Source organism: Solea senegalensis, linkage group LG8 (genome assembly GCF_019176455.1).
Source record: "Solea senegalensis isolate Sse05_10M linkage group LG8, IFAPA_SoseM_1, whole genome shotgun sequence".
NCBI lineage: Eukaryota > Metazoa > Chordata > Actinopteri > Pleuronectiformes > Soleidae > Solea > Solea senegalensis.
In genome coordinates, this window is record NC_058028.1 from 24,506,670 (window position 1) to 24,527,706 (window position 21,037).

General features: G+C 40.7%; 1 protein-coding gene across 1 annotated transcript; it reads left to right on the forward strand.

Annotated features, from left to right (window-relative positions):
* Positions 1 to 1,430: 1,430 nt before the first annotated feature.
* Positions 1,431 to 20,652, forward strand: LOC122772957 (A disintegrin and metalloproteinase with thrombospondin motifs 8-like). The gene is made up of 9 exons (XM_044031282.1): positions 1,431 to 2,435; positions 4,533 to 4,772; positions 9,037 to 9,169; positions 9,967 to 10,134; positions 10,979 to 11,271; positions 14,907 to 15,093; positions 15,660 to 15,823; positions 16,123 to 16,298; positions 18,033 to 20,652. Exons 1-9 carry the CDS (start codon positions 1,653 to 1,655, stop codon positions 18,769 to 18,771), a joined length of 2,883 nt encoding a protein of 960 aa, XP_043887217.1. The 5' UTR covers positions 1,431 to 1,652; the 3' UTR covers positions 18,772 to 20,652.
* Positions 20,653 to 21,037: the final 385 nt, after the last annotated feature.

Below are 21,037 nucleotides of genomic sequence, written 5' to 3' on the forward strand. Positions count from 1 at the left end.
CTTATCTTTAACATAAAGTATGGCAATCTTCAGACATCAAACTCAAGTGATTAAGGTTTAACAAGTTGAATTTACAGTTTCCTGGCAACTGGCAAACTACTACATATGAGGAAAACATCCAAGTAGGGTCTATTTATAAACAATAGATCCTCAAATCTATTGAAACTTAAACTAACAATAGAATGCCACAAGTTACAACAACAACTTAAAACAATAAGCATCATTGAGAATTGGTTCCCTTGGCGTTTCGAAGGGAGGAGATTAACTTTTGTTTAAGATTAACCACCATGAAATTTTAAACTCAGAGAAATGTTATATTTTGCTACAGTGTTAACATGTGTAATTATAATTTGTCCATGTATTTATAGTTCTAGATGTACATAATTCATGTTCATTTGTTACTTTTTTGCTCTCTGCTGCATCACTGCATAATTTACTTTCTACTTTATTTTCCTAAAACAGCATGTTTAATCCATCTCTAACAAGAGCTTCACCAGTGACATGTAAACAAACGTTTTCCCTCTGCACATTTTAAAGGGAAAGTGCAGGCAAAGAGCGACACCTGTTTGCGTTTGAGATCCTCTGGTGCGTTGGCGCGTATGTGCGCTTGTTATACTGTGGCGCCACCTGTCGGTTAATCTAGTAAACTGCGCTACCAGGACTATTTCTCTCACTCTCGACGCTTCTGTAGACGCCCCCCTTCTCAAACACTTGAGCACACTTCATCTTCCTCCTCCTGGCACACGGTCTGATGATGTAACTTGCGTTGTGTCTGGAGGAACATGAGCTCAGTGTGTTGGTCCAGCAGAAGCAACTATAGCAATATGACGACAATACTGGTCCGGGACCCTGAATGTAACTAAATGTGAATTTAAAAAAAATCAAATAAACCAAAAATAATAACAATACAAAAAGATATGAATCGAAAAGGTATTTAAAACGTCACGTGGGAAAACCTGACGTTCCTCTCTCAGATAAATCTATCCACGTAATGACTTCACATAATCTAAGAAAATGAATGTGAGTAAAGATTATAATTTAAACCGCTGAAGCGCACCCAGTGAAACATCTGTGGAACTGATTATGCGCGCACTCACACTGCGCGTCTGAGTGCGCGCGCGCATGCCACTCACTCCTAAATAACTGGAGTAGCGAACTTTCAGCTATGCGCACAGTATTGGTGTCCCGCCGCTGCAGCGGGTTAATAATAGGAGCGCGGGTGTCAGGCTGTCTCGGAAGGAAGGAAGGAAGGAAGGAAGGAAGGGGGGAGTGTCGGCCTATTCTCATTGGACCCGTTTTGTCCGTGGAGTTTCTCCTGAAGTGCGAGTGGGAGGAGATTTTCCAGGATATCAAAAATAAACCCCCCCACGTCGAAGGAAGAGCAGAAAGTATAAATACCACCGATGCTTCCAGACTGCAGCGGTGCTGCTGAGCGGTACAACAAGACTCAGTTTGCTTTAGGAAGTCGAAACAGACAGACTGAAATAAAATAGCAGACATATTCTGACTGAGACTGTTTCACAGCGCTGGGAAATCACTTTTTATCAGAAGAGATCTCTGACCTTGAGAAGATAATCTCTCATTTGGAGAAGGTGTGCCACTAACAACAGATAAAGGACACACACTGTAATCAGGTCTTTTACTATTATTATATGTTTTTTTACAACTTCGGACAGCTGTTTCATTGTCTGAAGATGCGTTCCTCTGTGCGTTTTGTCTTTTTATCCATGTGCGTAATGAACGCGGCACTGTCCACTCCATTTGAATCAGAGGATGTTTTACCTGTTCGGATAAAAGCAAGAACGAGTGGCCGCTTTCGGAAAAGAAGCGAGGAGCAGCCAAGGTTTGTCCTCAGCGTATTTGGCAAGGACATGACTCTAAATCTTGTACCGGACACCAGCTTCATGGCTCCGTCTTTCACTGTCCAGCGGATCAAGGCCAGTGATGCTGGCGCTTTACGCAGCGCCACAGGTGCTAAAGCTGGGCTGGTGTCAGATCCTCAGGTGTTCATGAACCAGACAGAGGACAGCGAAGGACACCTGAGGAGCTGCTTCTACTCTGGGAACGTGGACCACGATCAGAACTCGGTGGTGGCTGTCAGTTTGTGCTCTGGCATCTTCGGCTCCTTCATCACGAAGGGGAAAGAGTATTTAATTGAGCCCAAACTCAGCGGTAGCTTGGGGCCAGACTCTGCCGAGCAGCTGCATGTCATAAAGAGGAAGACACTCGCCAAAAGCCACGGGGCTTCCCTCCTGTTTGATCACGCGGCGCTTGAGCGCCGAGTGGAGCAGGGCGACGGGGAAAGTTTTACGCACAGCGACAGTGACGCACACGGGGAACCTCGCCGGAGACGCTTTGTTTCCGCGCCACGGTTCATAGAGACCCTGGTGGTAGCTGACTCAACCATGACCCACTTCTATGGAGATGAAATAAAGGTCAGACACCATGAACTCACTATTTCCTGCGCACACACAGTTGATAGGAACATAAACAAAGCCCGGTCTAACGTAGCAATTTAGACTCTCCCATAAACAAACTGCCAAAGACGTCACAAGTTGTTCTTTCTTTCCACATCAGTCACATTTTACAGCCTATAGGAAACACAGAGGCAGGCAGGGGTTTGTTTTTCCTGTGCTGCTTCATAAAAAAGTCAAAATGAAAAAAAGGCAATAAGGGAGTTTGGGAGGAAATCGGTGGCTCCCTGTTTTCCACAGAATGAGGTCAGGCAACAGAAATGCAAGCAATGCTGCACAACATTCCTCACGACTTTGTCATGATTTGGCAGCAGATCTTCAGCATCATCCAGAGAGGATTCACGAGGCTTACAACATCTGTTCTACTCTATCTTAATATTATAAATTGCTTACATTTTCAGCCACATACTATTTAAAACTTACCGTATTATACTGTAGCAGAATTAAATGGATTGTGTATATTTTAAGAAATATCCTTTTAAACAGTCTTCCTTAACTAAGATCAGTCCTGGTCTGAGCCAGAGCTAACCGAAGGCATTTATTTATTTAAACAAGAAGTAGGACAATCCATGATCCATGACCAGCCAAATTCTAGTCTGTTTCTACTTAAAAAGCTCCTGGCTGCCAAACACTTAGCCGTGCACCACAGTAAGTCCCAGGCAACCAGGCACCAGAGTCAAGTGGATACAAATTGTGGTGAAATATTTGGCTCATTTTGTTTTTTTAAATTACAACTCACACAATGTCAGCTTCCATTTACATCGTTTCTGAATAAGCAGGTGTGGGGACGGTGATTTTTAGACCCCGGTAAAAAAATAACCAACACTATGTGCAGCACTGGCACAAAACCTTCCAATGAGAGAATATCATCCCATGACTTTTCAATTCACTCCATAGTGCAACTCCCATACAAGCGACCAACAAAACCATGAAAGAGATGCCCCCGCAATGATTACGAGGCAACATGTAAAAAGACAGCAGACTTCTAAATAATCCTTCTTCTTTCATGAAGGTTTTTCAAGGTAAACAGTAAAATCCAACCTCATACCCCCGACAAACCCAAAAGCTGTATATATGACAGCATGGAAGAAAGTGGGATAGGTCTTAAGCTTTAGAAATTGTTGACATACTGCACTTGAAATACCTCTGTTGTGCTGTAATATTGCAGTCTGTCTTGGACAATGCGGACAAATGAAGTCGTTTGTGCTCTTACTGTAGATACAAACACAACATATTAGATTGATATAACTCATATGCCGTCCTGGTGAAGTGTACTGTACATTATGAGTGGACGAAATATAGGCAGCACATGGTTAACTGTGCTTCTCCAGCAGCAGCAGGGATATAAAGTACAACTCCATGCGTTAAATGCTTTAAGTGCCAGTGCCATAACTTTCTGAGTAATGCTTCCATTCTAGGAGGATTTCTACACTAGAGATTGAGGTATTCTTGTTCTTTGAATTCTAGTCTGGGTTATCTTGACTTTTAGTTGTGGGATTAAATGTTGGCCATCATAGTCACACTTATAAAAGGGGGGAAAAAAACATTTATATATTAAAAAAAAAAAGGTCCATGTATGCACATGAACCAAATCAAGCCATGCATATATAGCTCTTGTTTGCATTTGATACAAGGTGATGTGTGTGATAGAGAACAACTGATAATCCCACTCTATTTGCTCATTGTACTTTATCACAAATCTGTTGGCCAACAAATTGCACATGTGTTATATGTCCAAATGTATATCTATCTAATTTCTAACATATACCAGAGAGAAATTGCATGGTTAATTTGATAGCATGAAAAATCCCACCCAGTACATCTTGGTCATATCTTTACTAGTGTTAAAAGTTTCTTTTAAAGGTACAGTGTGTAAAACTTGGCAAGAGGTATTGGTTGCAGGTGGAAATCCCTCACCTTACCCTTTTTTTCCGATTGTGTTGGAGAACCTATGTAGACATAAAAAAAGATATTTGGGATATTTGTGGATGAAGGTTCCCGTTCATGAAAGTTGACGTTTTATTTTTAGATGTCCTCTCCTGCCTCTCCTCTCTGTAGCACTACATTCTGACCTTGATGTCCATGGCAGCCCAGCTGTACAAGCACCCCAGCATTAAGAACTCCGTTAACATGGTGGTCGTCAAGATGCTGGTCGTGGAGGACGAGGAGGTCGGCCCTGAGGTCTCAAGCAACGGAGGTGTGGCTCTAAGAAATTTTTGCTCCTGGCAGCAAATCTTCAATCCACCAAGCCAGAGACACCCAGAGCACTATGACACCGCCATGCTCTTCACTAGAGAGGTGAGGGACACTCACAGAAGTGGTTTCATCTCTTCGTACGACATTCAGAATGGATTTAAACGTTTTTACAATAACGGATTAGATTTGACCTTAGGAGTAATTTATCAAACGGTTCATTAATTAGCTTTTCTCCCAGAGCTTTCATCTCCAACTAGTTCTTCTGTTGGTTTATTGTAATTAGTTGTCATTGAAAGTGAAACCGACACGAGCTGACTGTTTTTACTGAGGAGAGGTCACATTTAAGTTCCTCAGGAATCAATGAATTAGGATTGTAACCCACATCTTAATGAAAGATGTGGGTTACAATCCTCACTCATATAAAACCACATTTTACCCTGTGATTGAAACTCAGTCATTGTCACATGATAACAACTTAACCACAACAGCTGCACAAACTTCAACAGCAAGAAATTGACATTTTTGGGGAAAAAAAGCTTAACTTTGCCAGATATTCCAGTCTAAAACTTCAGAGGTCCAAGAATTGATCCCTGGGGAACACCACATTTAGTTTTCAACAAACAGTTTAAATTGTATCTCATGATATTTGGGCATGAAACTGTTATTTAGGGCTGCACATACGAATCTTAAATCTTACATGACAATAGATGAAGTTGCTCACAAAATAATGACCGTCCCAAATAGTTTCCATCTTATTCATATTCGCTTCCAGCGGCAGCAGAACCTTTTTTTGGCGAGAGATGTTTCATAAACAGGACATACACTATATGCCAGCAAGTTGGGTAAAGAAGCAGATACATATTTTTCTTAGGGCGACTAATATTTGTCAGGTCGTCTGAAGCATTCTCAACTGATGTTTGTTTCAGAGCAAAGCTTTTTTTCTGCCTTTACCTGATTGAGACACCAATCAAACCTTATCTGAACCTGACTTAGTGGATCCTGACTGGCTTAGTTTCAGGTATCCACCCTCACGTTTGTCTGCTCCAACAGTCAAATAAGTCTGCCTTTTGAAACATTAAGTGTTGTAGATATATGGGCCCAAATGGCCGAACAAAACTGGAAAGAAAAATAAGGATTGATACCAGTATTACAACATTTGAAATTGTTGGAGTGACAGCAACTATGAGGAAATATCATAGTCATGCTTCTATTCAGTGCATGAAATATAGTGTGACTGTTTAAAAGTCCTTTTACCCATGATAGTCTGGTCAGGTTTTCTCACTGTCCAAAAAGCAACAACTCTCTAAGGATGAGTCATGAATGAAGCCCTAGTGGAACTCTGTCTCAGACCAGCTGCGGTACATTCTGTGGTTTCAGAGGCATCACACTCGACCACACAACAATTTGTTGAAACATGAGTGTTGTATATTAACAGAAGTGCAGATGTGGGGGGTCCCGTCTGAAAAAGAAGCGCTTGCCTTGAGGTGATTGCCGTTCTAGCAACATGTATAAGTCAGAAAAAGGGGATAAAATAAGATAAATAAAAAAACATTTTTATAGCCCTTTGGGGTAAACAGTGTATGGACAGAGGAGATGGCTTTATGGAAGTTTCACAAAGAAATGCATTCACATGCCCTGAGGGCCTGAGCTGTGATAGGCTTGTTCTGCTTTATTTGGCTGCCTTTATTCATCTGGTATGTGCCTGCTGACAAGGTGTTAGCAGACAATACATTAGGTGACGAGCTTGTCTGTGATTTATATTTTAGTAGGTGAGTGCCCTGGTATTGGCTTGACATTTATGGGCCTACCGAATGACGCGAGCATGCAAATCTGACCCAGGATCAGGGAAGATGATGAATAGAACATATGGGCTTTTGCTGACTTGTGTTGGGTTTGTTGAAACAGCGCAGGGTTGGGGAAACCATCATTCACACAAACCTGGTGTGTGTTTGTTTTTCCATTTCTGCGGAGATATGCTTTTGAGGGCGGATGGTTCCTCGTGGATGAGTTAAGTTTAGTGCCCCCACAAGTCAACCACGACAGAAAGCTACTTGAAATGTTGGCGAAGTTAGTGTTGAAAATGTCTGCCATGTTCTCCACAGGAATAAGAGAATGCAGCTGCTAGTACTGGCTGTTATGAAACTCACAATCTACCATCTGCTGCTTGTAGTGAAAGGTTTTTTTTATTTTTGTCAGTGTGTGCCTTGTCCAAACCTTATAATTAACCCTTTAATTAATTAATAGCCAAGATTAGACAGATGTGCCATATTTCAACCTGTGCGGCACAGTAATGACTGTGAATGGTGAATGGATACAGTTGCTCATACTTTGACCCATAGAGAACATCTAGATCAGGGGTGTCAAACATACGGCCCGGGGGCCAGAACCGGCCCGCCAGAGGGTCCAATCCGGCCCACGGGATGAATTTGTTGAAATTTCACACTTCGATTACAATCTAAACGTAATGTCAAATGCAATATTTTTCACTTCCAGATACTTGTGCCTTTATAGATCCAGTGTGATGTGTAAATAGTACATTTAGGCATGATATTGTTGAAATTGCACTGAAATGTCATGTTTTGTAAAAATGAAGTTCTTGTTGGTCATCGGTTATTATGCTATTATTTCACTGCTCCGGCCCACTTGAGATCAAATTGTGCTATATGTGGCCCCTGAACAAAAATGAGTTTGACACCCCTGATCTAGATACATATATGAGCAGCAGATGCTGTTGTGGAACATGGTGTACAAGCACACACTGAGCTTCATTCAGCTGCTGCTCCAGGTCCAGATGTGTTGTGAATCACAGAGAGCTTTGCCTTGTGGGTTTTTTTGGGGCTGAGCTAAAGACTGGACATGTCCATCTCCGTCCCACACAGCCAGGCATCGTCTTGAAAAGTGAAAGTTCTCTCATATACCACATGCTTCACTTTCATTTCCACACCACATCTCAGCTGCAGATATTTATTAGCTTTGTCTAATAATGGGAACATTGAGCAACGTGTTTTTATTTGTTTAGTTAAAAATTGTAAAAAACGAATTAGACAGTAAATATAGAATGAAGGTACACCATCCTATGTACTTATACTTATAAACTAACTTTTATACCAGTCCCTCAGGGCTGCCCAAACACTTACTATATTTCAAGCGATGTGTAAGAATAATACAGTGAATAAAATACTTCATGAAGTATTTTATTCACTGTATTATTCTTACACAGCGCTTGATTGTAACTTAATAGAGAAATTCAAGTCAACAATACAGTGGTTATGCATGTCCAGTAAGGTCCTAATCTGAACTGATTTGACTGAAATGGTTTAATTGGAGCCTTTTCAAATATTCTGTGGAATATGTTGGTGTCTCTTGACATTAAAGCTGTTTGGCAGCAGTGCTGAGATCACTTTGTGCACCACTTGTTCCAGTGACGCAGGCTGATTGTGCATGGTATGTCATATCATTCCTGATTAGTGAAGTACCATTACTCTCATGGCACTCTGTGATTAATGGCGGGCTGTGTGTGTCACTACTGTGCCACTTCATGAGGGAAGTGAAGTCCCTCCCTCCCCCCTTTTCCCGTCACCTTAGCCCTAACTTAGCCTCCTCCTCAGCCTTAGACTCTGTTACCAAGCACTATCAAATAGTACTGTATACTAGTACGTATATACAGTACATGCATACATATGACTTCTTTCATTGGATACAAAAAAAGGCATTTCTATTCAACAATATTTTGCATTATGGTCAATCTTTACCACACTGCAGCTAAACTCCCTGAGCATTTTTTGGACCACCTTGAAATTATGATGTTCTTCAATTATTCAGTTTTAATCATTTATTTGTTATATGGATAATAAACTGGAAATGATTCACATTTAAGAAGCTGAAAAATAGAGAGCTTGTTTTAATTATTTGAAAAACAACAACACTAAAACCGATGAATAATTGCAGTCGTAGTTAATAGGATTTTCTATAAATCAATGAGAATGAGCACGCTGCAGTGTAGTAGAAAGCATATTTCTAGTCATTTGTTATAGCTCACAATATGTCTGGACATTTAGACTATTTTGAGTTGCTGTTTGGGGGAACAAAATGTATTCAGCACTTATAATAGTGCACCACTTCTTTATTTTTAACCATGCAGAAACATGTCCTTTTTGTCATCAAACCATATAACAATCTTGCTCTTTTTTTAAAAATAAATACACCATATGTGAGCCAAATATGTTGCATTTATGCAGAAATTCCACAGACTCCAGGTCACTACAATGTCTCTTTCTAAACTGTTTCTGGACTCTAAATTGTCGCGTTTATTTTGGGCATCAGGTTTGATCTGTCAGTACTTAGTTACAAAATAATCTGTTTTCAGGACATCTGCGGACAAAAGAGCTGCGACACACTGGGTGTGGCCGATGTCGGGACTATGTGTGATCCCAAGAGAAGCTGCTCCGTGATTGAGGACAACGGCCTGCAGGCTGCCTTCACAGCTGCACATGAGCTTGGTAAGAGGTTGGCTGAACCTTGACATGTGGGTTGCAGGATTTATAAGTCTTCAGTTATTCAACAACAAAACAGACAAAAACAATAATCACAAACAATAAAGCAATAAAAGCGTAAACAAGCAACACAGAGTCAGATTTATACGTTTTCTCAACAAAAAAGAGGGAGAAAAACAATAATCACACACACAGCAATAAAAGCCTAATCTGACAAATACAACACAAAGGCAACCTGCATAACAAGCCCAATTGGTAACAATTAAAAAACAAATAAAATTCATGTGAAATATTTTTTTATAGAAGAATAAAATATATGTTAAAGGCTGTAAACTTAAAAATCTAACTGAAAGCAGGTGACTGGATGAACTTGCATATTCAAACACAGCGATACAAGACCCATTTAACTATTTATTGTGGAGTTTGGTTTGAAGGCTGGGTGGATGGATGAATGGATGATTTTGAATTGATGAGTGTGCATGCACTAGGAATAAATGGTGAATCCGTCAGGTATGTGTAGTTTCCCTCCACAGTTCACTCAACTGTTACAGAAGTGTGTGACAGCATGGTCTTGAAAAAAAAATGTAAACATGGGTGAACACACCCAAGCCTTTTACAAAACCTCTCTATCAGTATCTTTGGTAGCAAGACCATGAAAATGACATCTCACAGTATGATTATGATAGGACTAACTTAATGTTCTGACTATTCTAACTTAATTAATCTTCATCTCCTCAGTCATTCCGATCTATTGTGACGCTACAACTGTGACATTTTTATCCTCGTGTCCTCTCCTGGTGCAGGTCACGTGCTGAGTATGTCCCACGATGACTCTAAGAACTGTAAGAGGCAGTTTGGAGAGCTGGGAGGACATTACCTGATGGCGCCGCTGTTTGTCAGCCTCAATATGACGGCGCCCTGGTCCCCTTGCAGTGCTCTCTCCATCACCGAGTTCTTTGACAATGGATATGGTAGGAAATGTTTCATGTCATCACTACGGCATGACACCGTGAAACTGTGCCGCCCCACAGAGACCCACTGCCAACATAGACATCTTTCACAGTGCCGTGGCCCTATTATTAAGGCTCACTCAGAGAAGATTAAAATGCACTGTTCTTCTTCTCATGCTTTAACTGTGTCACTCCCTTCAATTTATGGGCTATAACTTATAGGGATAGTTTATCTCATCCTCAGAATTCCACATCTTCTCTTCCCACATGCTCCTCCTCCGCTCACTCTCTTTTTCCCTGTCGTTGCCACCTCCACCTCCTCATCACGTTCTGTTTGTATCCTTGCTAGACCCATCACTGAACCTTCTTTCCCACTGAGTCATACTATGGACTTCTCCCTGTTCTGCACCTCATTAGCCAAAAGCAACAGCTGGTGTCAGCAAAATAAGCTCTTTATCAGTTGGAAAATAACTCCAACGACAACTCATATGGCTGAGAATGTAAATTCCGAACTCTGGGTGTCATCGACAGCTCCAGACCAAAGCTTATCGAATGTTTGGAAGAATCGTTAGAGAAGAAATGGATAAAATCACATTTAGAATAGCTGTCGAATGTCCAGATTCACTGGGAGAGACAGAAAGCACTAGGCTGCCTATAAAAGTGCACTGCATTAGTTAAAATGAAATTGCTTATTTTAACAGTCAGGGCACAAATTGCCAGGAATATTTTCCCACTGTTGTCATGTCAAACAGAAAAGAGCAACACATTTTACCATTGCCACAGTGGAACCATTGTCAGCTCTGTAATCTCCACAAACCGCAAACTAATCGGTCTCATACAGCATTGCTCTGTATTGTAATCACAGGAGACTGCCTGCTGGACGTTCCAGAGAGTACCATGCCTTTACCAAGTGAGCTGCCAGGCATCAAGTACAGTCTGGACCAACAATGCCAGCAGATATTTGGAGAGGAGTTCATCCACTGTCCCAACACCTCGGACAGTGACGTCTGCAGCCAGCTTTGGTGCCAGGAGGACGGGACCTCACAGTGCATCACCAAGAACGGCAGCATGCCCTGGGCTGACGGCACCGCCTGTAGCTTCAACCAGACCTGTCTCCGAGGAGCATGCATGTCGACCCACGAGGTGATGCAGCCACTGGTAAGACAGATTATTTTAATTGTTTAAAAAAAAAAAATGAAAAAATCTCTGTTTTTCATTTACTGGCCTCAAACTGAGATTATGTAACAAGTGAGGGAATGAAAAACATGCTCGTCTTTTTATAAATCAAAAGTTTAATTTGTTCATTCTGAAATGTTTCATTGCTCATCCTTTTGTTTTGCTGCTGCAGCTTTAGTTGGTTCGGTATGACATAACTAGTATTATGGTGGCAAGTGTGGGGTGGAGTGGCTCAGTGGTTAAGACCCTACCTTGTGTACCAAAGACATCATGGTCGCAAGTTCGATTCCACCCCTGGCTAATTGTACTTGATTCCATTGTAAGTCGCTTTGGATAAAAGCGTCTGCTAAATGACATGTAATGTAATGTAAAAGTGTTGAGGTTGATTGATTATTTGGTCGGGCTGATAATTGACAGATTTGTTTTCTTTTTTTTTAATAATCAGCATCAGGAGATAATTACTCAGAGAGACAGACAATAAGTGTTGTTAAATATGTTTATTTACATTATTTTGTGTTATATTTATTATTAAACTGGTGTAATTTATCAGATGGGGGAAAAAAGAAAACAGGCCAAATGAATGGATGAAATTTGCTGTTTGCCATTAAAAAACAAAAGTTGAGTCAACATTTTTGCCTGAGCTGCACAAGCTTCATTCAAATGAAGGAAAAGCCTCTTTATTGTATCTTCCAAAGTTAAATTATTTTAGTATAAAAATTCCCTATTTGTAATTCCCCTGATGGTATTTCCATGCACCATGATTATGGCTGTGGAGGACCAAAAGGGCCAAAATTAAATAAATTAATACACCATTAAATCATTCATTAAATGTGTCATTAAATAATTAAATGTGTCATTAAATAATTAAATGTGTCATTAAATAATTAAATGTGTCATTAAATAATAAATGTGTCATTAAATACATTTAATTAATTAACCTGAAATAAATATTTTTAATTTTGGCACCCACAGGCAAAAATATAAATTTGAGACTATGCCTCCGATATTATCGCTGCCAAACTATATATAATACGTCATATCGTAATACACAAACGGACAGGCCGAGGTAACGCTGCTCTCCGTCGGACACTAAGCAGCCAGCGTCCGCTGAGGCGAAGCTGATCACCTCCGATACCGTCGCTGCCAAACTATATATAATACATCATATCTTAATACACAAACCACATTTTTGAATTCTAAATGACTTATTTCTCGCCACAAATGATCTTAAAACTGCGCTCGGGGACTCAGAAAAATATTTATTTCAGGTTTAGATTTCTTTTCTGTGCTGCTATGCTGTGATACATGGCAGCCATGCCATTTCAGACCAAAGCAATGAATCAGACTCGATCAGCGTTAGCCCCGCCCTCTGACTTTGATGGGCGAGTTTGACAGATAAAATAAATTAATGATCCACTGCAACACAGACCATGAAATAATTAAATGTGTCATTAATTAATTAAATGTATTTAATGACACATTGAATTATTTAATGACACATTGAATTATTTAATGGCACATTTTATTATGTAATGACACATTTAATGAATGATTTAATTTATTTATTTAATTGTGGCCCTTTTGGTCCTCCATATATGGCAGAATGTTGTAATTCTGTATCAAATGGGCAGTAACTCTGGAAGATACCTTCTGTTCGGTATTTATACACAGAAAAGACTGAAAAGGCTTTATATGAACAGCAGTCACATGGCATCAATTGTTTAATGAGGAACTGGAGAAATTGTGACCCCCATAAACGACATCAGCAAATTTCACTGATGCCATTTCAGAGTGACCGTCAGCTGTCGGAAACTTTTCTAAGTTCTGACTGCTTCACTTTAACCTTCAGAGTGTAACGCGATCTGAACACACACCTTGTCACACTGTGTTGCATGCGGGCGATGTGTGCTGTGCTTGCACTTGCTCACTTGCTCACTGCTGTGATCTTCCTGTAACGGTGGATGAGTCACTTTCCTTGAGGTGCACAGCTCATTTACTCTGAAACTGACTTATAAAAACAATTTTAAGTCAAACTGACACCGTCTCCTACCACATCGCATTTCAAAAATGTTTCATGTTCGACGCGTTCAGTATCAGAGCTGCTGTCAGTGATGTTTTGTTTTTGGTTCTTTTGGCTCACCTTTTACTTACTTAGGCCAAATTCCCTTTGTTCCCCTTGCACCTACCACTTAGCCCTATCTCTCCTTTTTGCACATTCACTTGTAGGCGACGCTTGTCCTGATTCTTGTTGTGGCCGTGGGGCAAGATGAATTGTACGGGTTAAGTTGGGCGTGGAGGGGGCGGTGGATTATTGTTTCCAAAATTAACCAAGGAAACTAATCATAAAGTCATAACATTGATTAGCAGGTTGTGTAGCAACACTAACCACAACAGAACTTGTTTGCAATGTTTATGTATCATAAACTGGTCCACATGTCTCCACTTTACTACAGACCGGCACACAATTATTCCAAAAATCCACAATAGTGATATTACAAGAGCTTTTTTCATGACATGGCATGTTCATGAAGGAGTGTCCTATATTGTAGAGCTAGATTTTAACCAATACACCTCGTACCTTTGAACCAAGGGGAAGAGGTCAAAATGAAAAATTGGATTGGGCTTCCTCCCCCACTCCCTCTGTCTCCTTATGAACGCACTTGTTCATAAGTGCATTCATTCACTGTCTACAGTCTAACCTCACAAGTATGTGCTAGTCTGAAAAGTTTCTCCTGTATTTACTGTCAGAGTAATATAGCAATATAGAGCTATTTAACAGCTTTCACACACACTTATAAACTCAGGTAGCTCGTTATCAGTGTGTGGAATTGTGGAATTTCTTCCCCAACAAAATCACCATTTGTTGGGCCTTGGAGTCATTCTGCTCTTAAATAACAGCTGAAATTGTGAAATATGGATGAAAGGGACACATGCCAGGAAGAAAAGGAAATTTGAACTGCCACAACTTCCTTAACAACCGGGCAAAACCTTTTTGCTGAAGACGTTAGTGGGATGTGAGTAGTACAAAATCAGATCAAAATGTCTCCTCGGAATATTGTGACTTAGACAAGCTTCAGGCTAACATGCAAATGGTAATCATTACCAAACCCTTTTGAATAAATTGTTTTAGTTTAGACATGAAATGGAGAATTACAGAATAGCTGGAACGGGGGTTTGAAACCTACTGCCTCCTTTTTAATATATCTTTAAAAACATTTTACATCAGGGTTTCATTTTAGCTTGATCGCCTTTGTAATCACAATCTGTTCATGAACTGGGACCTTTGTTGGTTGAAAGTCATTAAAAGTGGACACCCACAACGTATCACACACTTTCAGTGTGACCTCTTCAAGCTGTAGCATGGCAGGTTCCACTACAGTGAGTGACGCATGTGGCAGGAACGTGGGCAGAGGCAGACAGCAGGCGCGTGCCGAACTTCAACACAGATTTGGGCTGGAGTCGCGGCACGCCAACTTACTGTGCGGCCTCAAACCCAGAAGCCCAGACTGTGGTTTGGACTGTGCAGCTGAGATTGCCTTTGGCACGGCGCTCTGACCAAAAACTCTGACAGCTCTTTTTTTCCCCTCCTCTCTCGTCCTGCTTGTGCTTTACCACAGGTGGTTGTGGACGGCGGCTGGAGCTTGTGGGGACCGTGGCAGCAGTGCTCCAGAACATGTGGAGGAGGGGTAGAGTTCTCCTATAGGGAGTGTACTGACCCGATACCACAGAACGGAGGGAAGTACTGCGAAGGACAGAGGGTCAAGTATCAGTCCTGCAACACGCAGTCCTGTGACGACAGCGATGGTGAGAATCAGGTTTTTTGCTCTGATGCTTGAGGCTGCTGATGTCTGATGTTTTGATGTTAAGTCAATTGATCAAATGGTTATTAATAATATCTAAAATCTTTAATTCATCCATTAGCTATAGTGTTTATCATGTGAGGGTCACACAACTTTAGTACAACTAAAAAAATTCTGACATCATTTATAGTTCAAGATCATGCACTGTTGGATTTCTTTGGATATTACGATAGACATATTTTGTTATTCTTATAAAATGATTGAGAATCCATTCATTTATATTGAATTGCATGACTGTTGTGCTATTTTAGAGAAATAAATTCCATGAGGTAGCTTTGTTTTTTGGGAAATAGTGTGTCAGAGGTCAGATTAAATTAAATAGATACATAAATTCAGGAATTTATGCATTCCGAAATGAATAGTTCAATAAAAGAATAATGAGAAAATAAGAAGTTTGGTTCTGAAAGGCTGTTTCTACACTGTGTTTCTACGGTGTCATTTCTTTTTTTCTTTTCTTGTTCAGTAGGTAGACGTATGCTAAACTGCAGTATATCTGTCTTTTATCATCAGGGAAGAGTTTCAGAGAGGAGCAGTGTGAGCAGCACAACAGTGTGGAGTTCAATGGGAACATGAAGCAGTGGATACCAAAGTATGCTGGCGTTTCTCCCAGAGACAGATGTAAACTGGTCTGCAGGGCCAAAGGCAGCAGTGAATTTAAGGTGTTTGAACACAAGGTACAGTATTATGCACTCAAGGTCACAGCCTATTCATAAACATAATACACAGTGCACACACACACATATGCATCTATAACTTTGAAGCTTTGAGAAGCACCTTATCGTCTTCATATATAGTAACTGTGGCTGATTATAACGTCCATCCACCATAAGGATGATCATTACATGTAACCTTCATCCACTGATAATGACGGCTCGAAAGCTCTGACCATCTTAAAATGAAAAATCAACTATACATTCAACTGTACATTCACTTTAATATGATTTATATCCATAACTGTCAAATGTCTGTGCAGGTGATTGATGGGACGACCTGTGGCCCTGATACCACCTCAGTGTGTGTCCAAGGCCAGTGTGTGAAAGCAGGCTGCGACCAGGTGATAGGATCCAACAAGAGAGTGGATAAGTGTGGCATGTGTGGAGGGAGTGGGCTCACCTGTAGAAAGATAACTGGCTCGTACAACAAAGCAACGTAAGTGATGTATTAAAGTTCATATTCAGTGAATTGCACAAATGCATTGAGTGGCAGAATTTCAAAATAAAAGTGTCACCTCTGTCAAAGAGGCATGCGCTCAGGAACATTGTTTTGCTTTTTTAGGCAGCAGTGGTTGGGTCGGTTGAGGCGGTTCAGTCAAAAACATAGCATCGCTGGTTTTGCTGGTTATTTCAGCTGAAGCAACAGTAGAACACACAGAACGACAGTCGCAGCTATGTGTTCTGTAACCTCGCAGTTGAGATGAGAAGGATGCGTCTGTGTGTCTTTATGCTTTTATACAATCCTGCGACATATGGGACACTGTGGGAAACCATGCAGCCTTGGAGGAGGATTCTGTGGTCTTTGGGCTTTTACCAACTTATGCCAAACAAAGCAAGGATAAGTGACACTGTTAACGTGTTCAGGTTGGTCAGCTGTGGCAGAGCGAGTGAGGCAGATATTTTGGTCTGGTTTTCACGTTTATACATTTGTTTTGTTTGTTTTGAGATGCATACTATTTCACGTAACACACCAAGTTTGCATTCTGTTAAAATGTAATTCATTATATCTCCATCCATGCATTTTCTACCACTTTATCCTCCACATCAGGGTCATGTGGGGGGTTGCTGTTCCAATCTCAGCTGATATAGGGCGATAGACAGGGTACACCCTGCACAGTTTGCCAGTCTATCACAGGACCACATAGAGACAAACCACCATCCAGTCACACTCTCACACCTACGCTCAATTTAGAGTGACCAACATGCAGAGTGCTAACCACCACACCGTTTATTCACACACACAGTGACAGAAATAGAGCCATATCAAGTTTTTCTTTCCATAGTACTTAATAAGTACACATAACTTATCAATGTATACGTTATGTGTTATGTATCTGTCTTTTACCGTAGCATGACTGCATCCAGGACACTGAGGTGCAGACACAAGTAGATTATACATGGAGGCATGTAGTCGGGCAGCTGTTGAGGAATCTTTTATTGCTGTTGGTGGAGCACGCATTTCCGATATTGAATGATCATGTTTGTAAGAAGCTAAAGCAATATGATTGTGAAGTCCTTCTGAACGTCCAGATTTATTTTCAACGTTAAAATGCGTCACTCTGTGTGCAGAGAATGTTGCCCCAGATATGAAAACAAACAAACTGTTTTACTGAGAAACAGAGTCATGTGGAGCTGACAGACTTTGGCAATGGGTTGAACGTAACAGACATTCATTTATAGACTACAGCTTTAAATTACTGAGGTTTTGTGGTCACTGATCTCTGTTGTGAGCTCCTCATTAGATGAGTCCTAACAGACGCACTCATTTCCCACATGCCCGAAGCAAATCCTCCATTTCTGAAAGTCTTGGTGGTGCAATCCTGGCTGTGTCATACCTAAGATGTTTACCACTTAGCATAAAAACAGATGTAGGGGGGTTACTCTACTAAAGTCTAGTAATACTCCCACTCACTTGCTGGAATAGCAATCATTCTACTGCAGAGTAGTTACAGTAGATCAGTCAATCTCTCTCTCTGAAAAGCTCTGAGATTGGTCAAACTCTCCCTTGATGGGCTGTAAACAAAAGTTTAAGAGGTGAAGAAGAGTTGTTATAACACAGACCCTTTGGTTTACAATATGCTGAAAGGTTATTTCCCTTTAAAGCAAATAAATGTCTCTTGATTGAAATGGCACATGATCTAAATCCAGTTCTTCTTCTTTTTCCTACCAGCTATGGATACAGTGACATTGTCACAATTCCCATTGGCGCTACTAATATTGACGTCAAACAGCGGAGCAACAGAGGAATCAAACATGACGGGAACTACCTGGCTATAAAGAAAGAGAATGGTGGTTTTATCCTAAATGGGAACTTTTCTGTATCCACAGTGGAGCAGGACATTCCTGTGCTGGGTGCTGTGCTAAAGTACAGTGGCTCCTCCACCACACTTGAGAGGATCCAAAGCTTCAGGCAACTGAAAGAGTCCATCACCATCCAGATTCTGGCCACTGCAGGTGATGCCAACCCACCCAAGGTCAAATACACCTTTTTCATTCCTAGAGATGTGAGTTTCGATAAATCCAAGGAGAAGAAGGGCTCGTCTTTGCATATGATCCATCCCTTCAGCGTGCCTGAGTGGGTGTTGGGGGAGTGGTCCGAGTGTTCCAAGAGCTGCGGTTTTGGGTGGTCCAGGAGGAATGTTGAATGCCGGGACAGTGCAGGCTTTTTCTCCAGCCAGTGCGACAAAGATCTGAAACCTGTAGATATCAGACCCTGCGGTGACCTGCCATGTCCCATATGGCAGTTGGGACCTTGGTCCACATGCTCACGAACTTGTGGCCAGGGGGAGCGTCTCCGCAGCGTCTTCTGCATAGACTACACAGGGATGACTACTGATCCGGAGAAGTGCGACCCAAACAAAGTCCCAGAGCCAGTCTCCGTACAGTGTCTCAGCCAGGAGTGCCTATGAATAACATCATACAGTGAACTTTCCCATATTGGTTTGACTGCGCTTACCAACCACGGATGGATTACTGAACAACACATGCCGGGCACAGGCCGAGGGAGCAGGGGACATAATGACTACCAGGAGACACAAAATGACCACAAAAGATTTATAGAACAGGGACAAAGACATCCACAAAGACAACAAGACATTAAAAAATGACTACTAAGACTCAAAATCTGAAGAAATTTAAAATGATTACAGAGAGACTATGAGAAACAAAAGCTAGACTAATACTATAAAGACACACAAAATGGCTGCAAAGTGATGCAAGGCCTGTGCCCAGGGACCCATTGTCCGATAATCTTTCCATGTTGCCAACTGGTTGCATCAAGTCGCATCAAAGGCTTTTGCCTGAATTTTTGCCTTTTGTCTCTTTTTTTCTTTATTTGACAACCACTATTGAAACAATGGAAATCTACCTCATGTGATGCGTGTATATAGATGAAGGTGCTGTGTGTGTGTGTGTGTGTGTGTTTTTTTTCAAGAATGAGAAGTTTTATAGTCCTGTTTTAGATAGAATCGAACTTCTTGGGAGCGGTTTTGTCAAATCTGCAGTTTGTTTCAGTCGTTGTACGTTGGGTGTCATTTGGGGCATGAAATCTGCTGTCAACCACCAGCAAATTATTCATACCTCCAGCCGCCCTCTAACGCACTCACTCCCTGTCCATATGACTGAGGTATACGTCTGCTTTCCACATAGCTCTGTCTGTCAGCGAATCAGCCAGAAGTGTATTCATTCCAATGGCAACCTCCATGATATCTGATATCTGGTAATATTTTCATCTGGACTTTATAATTTGTGCAGTTGATTTTGGTAAACTGTATGCACTTTTTTAGGCTTACTTCTTGTGGCAAAAGGCCTATGTGTCTAGTTGCGTAACAGAAAATTAGCATAAAAACAATCCATCTGGCTTTTTAGTTAAATTCAGTTGTATGATATTGTTAGTCAAGCCGTAGTTTAAAAATATAAACTTGTTCAGACAGTGTGCGATATATCATTACATTAACATAGCACACATTCATGTAATTGTAGAAATCAATAGATGATGATAATATAAACAATGCACTTTAACCACAAACCTTATAGCAATACAGATATTTCACAAAACCACAACGTGAAAAAACAAACACACCAAATTCTCTTCTTTGGCTGCAGTGGTGACTCTTTCCATCTGTAAAGACATGCTTCCAGTGCTTTCAACACAAGGGGGCGGAGTCCGTACATGAAACGCTATAACGAAAACTAAACAAAAGTCTGTGGAAATGCGGCAATAGTTGAGAGAATGGCCTCCCGTTTGATTCCATATCGTCTCTGCACACGCACCAAAATATGAAAGAGGACGTCATGTTTCTATCTGAAAACTCTAGCTTGGACTTTTCCCCCTTTCCCTATACATTGCGTTACAAAGCAGTTGTTAATGCAAAGGAACAATGGTACTAACAGTTTGCAATGCAAGAAATATTTCTTTGGAGGTGTTATTACTAAGTTATTAGCTCATTATCTATCATGTATATAAAAAATACCATTGATTTTATTCTTTTTCTTTTTCCGTGTGTTACAATATCCTATGCAACCCCTCACAGTTGTATTCAGACTCTGATTTGTACATTTGATTTTTTTTTTTTCATTCCTGTTGTTAATTTACAGTATGTTATAAAACTGATGAAGTATTAGGCCTATATCCCTTCAGTGAAGGACCATACTTATTTTATTATTATTACAGCTTCCTTTTTAAGCTATTTATTTTTGTAAAGTTTTTACCATGGACATGTAATTGAAATGGCAACTGCTGCTGAGATTTTTGTCATACAAATGGTCAAATAAACACATTTATGTCAAAACTTTGTTGTCTTAAACTGATCCTTATCGTCCATGGCAACCAAAAGGAAACACTTCTTCAAACATCTGCTACCAAAACAGTGGAGAGAACCCTCTATTCTGCACAAAAGCCAGGTTTAATTATCAGAAGTCATTCTTCAAAATCACCCATAAATCCCTCATGGATATTGAAGTTTTCCGAAGTGTTGTTTCAAACCATTACCATTGAAAGCCAGAGAAATGGAATTCTTCTCGGTGGGTTGATGGCGTTTAACAGCTGGGCGAGGCAGATATTATGGCTCATTTTTTACCAAGTGAAAGCCCTTAAGATGTTCTGTAAATCAAAAATCCTCCCACACTGGAATGGTTTCTCTCCAAATATGAAATAAAGACAGAAACCATGTCTCA

What these genes read in the sequence shown, in the direction of transcription:
- LOC122772957 (XM_044031282.1), top strand. Translation starts at nt 1,653, where the DNA reads ATGTTTTTTTACAACTTCGGACAGCTGTTTCATTGTCTGAAGATGCGT. An exon ending in GTTCTTTGACAATGGATATG is followed by an intron (nt 10,135 to 10,978) that starts GTAGGAAATGTT and finishes TTGTAATCACAG; the next exon opens with GAGACTGCCTGCTGGACGTT. An exon ending in TTAAGGTGTTTGAACACAAG is followed by an intron (nt 15,824 to 16,122) that starts GTACAGTATTAT and finishes ATGTCTGTGCAG; the next exon opens with GTGATTGATGGGACGACCTG.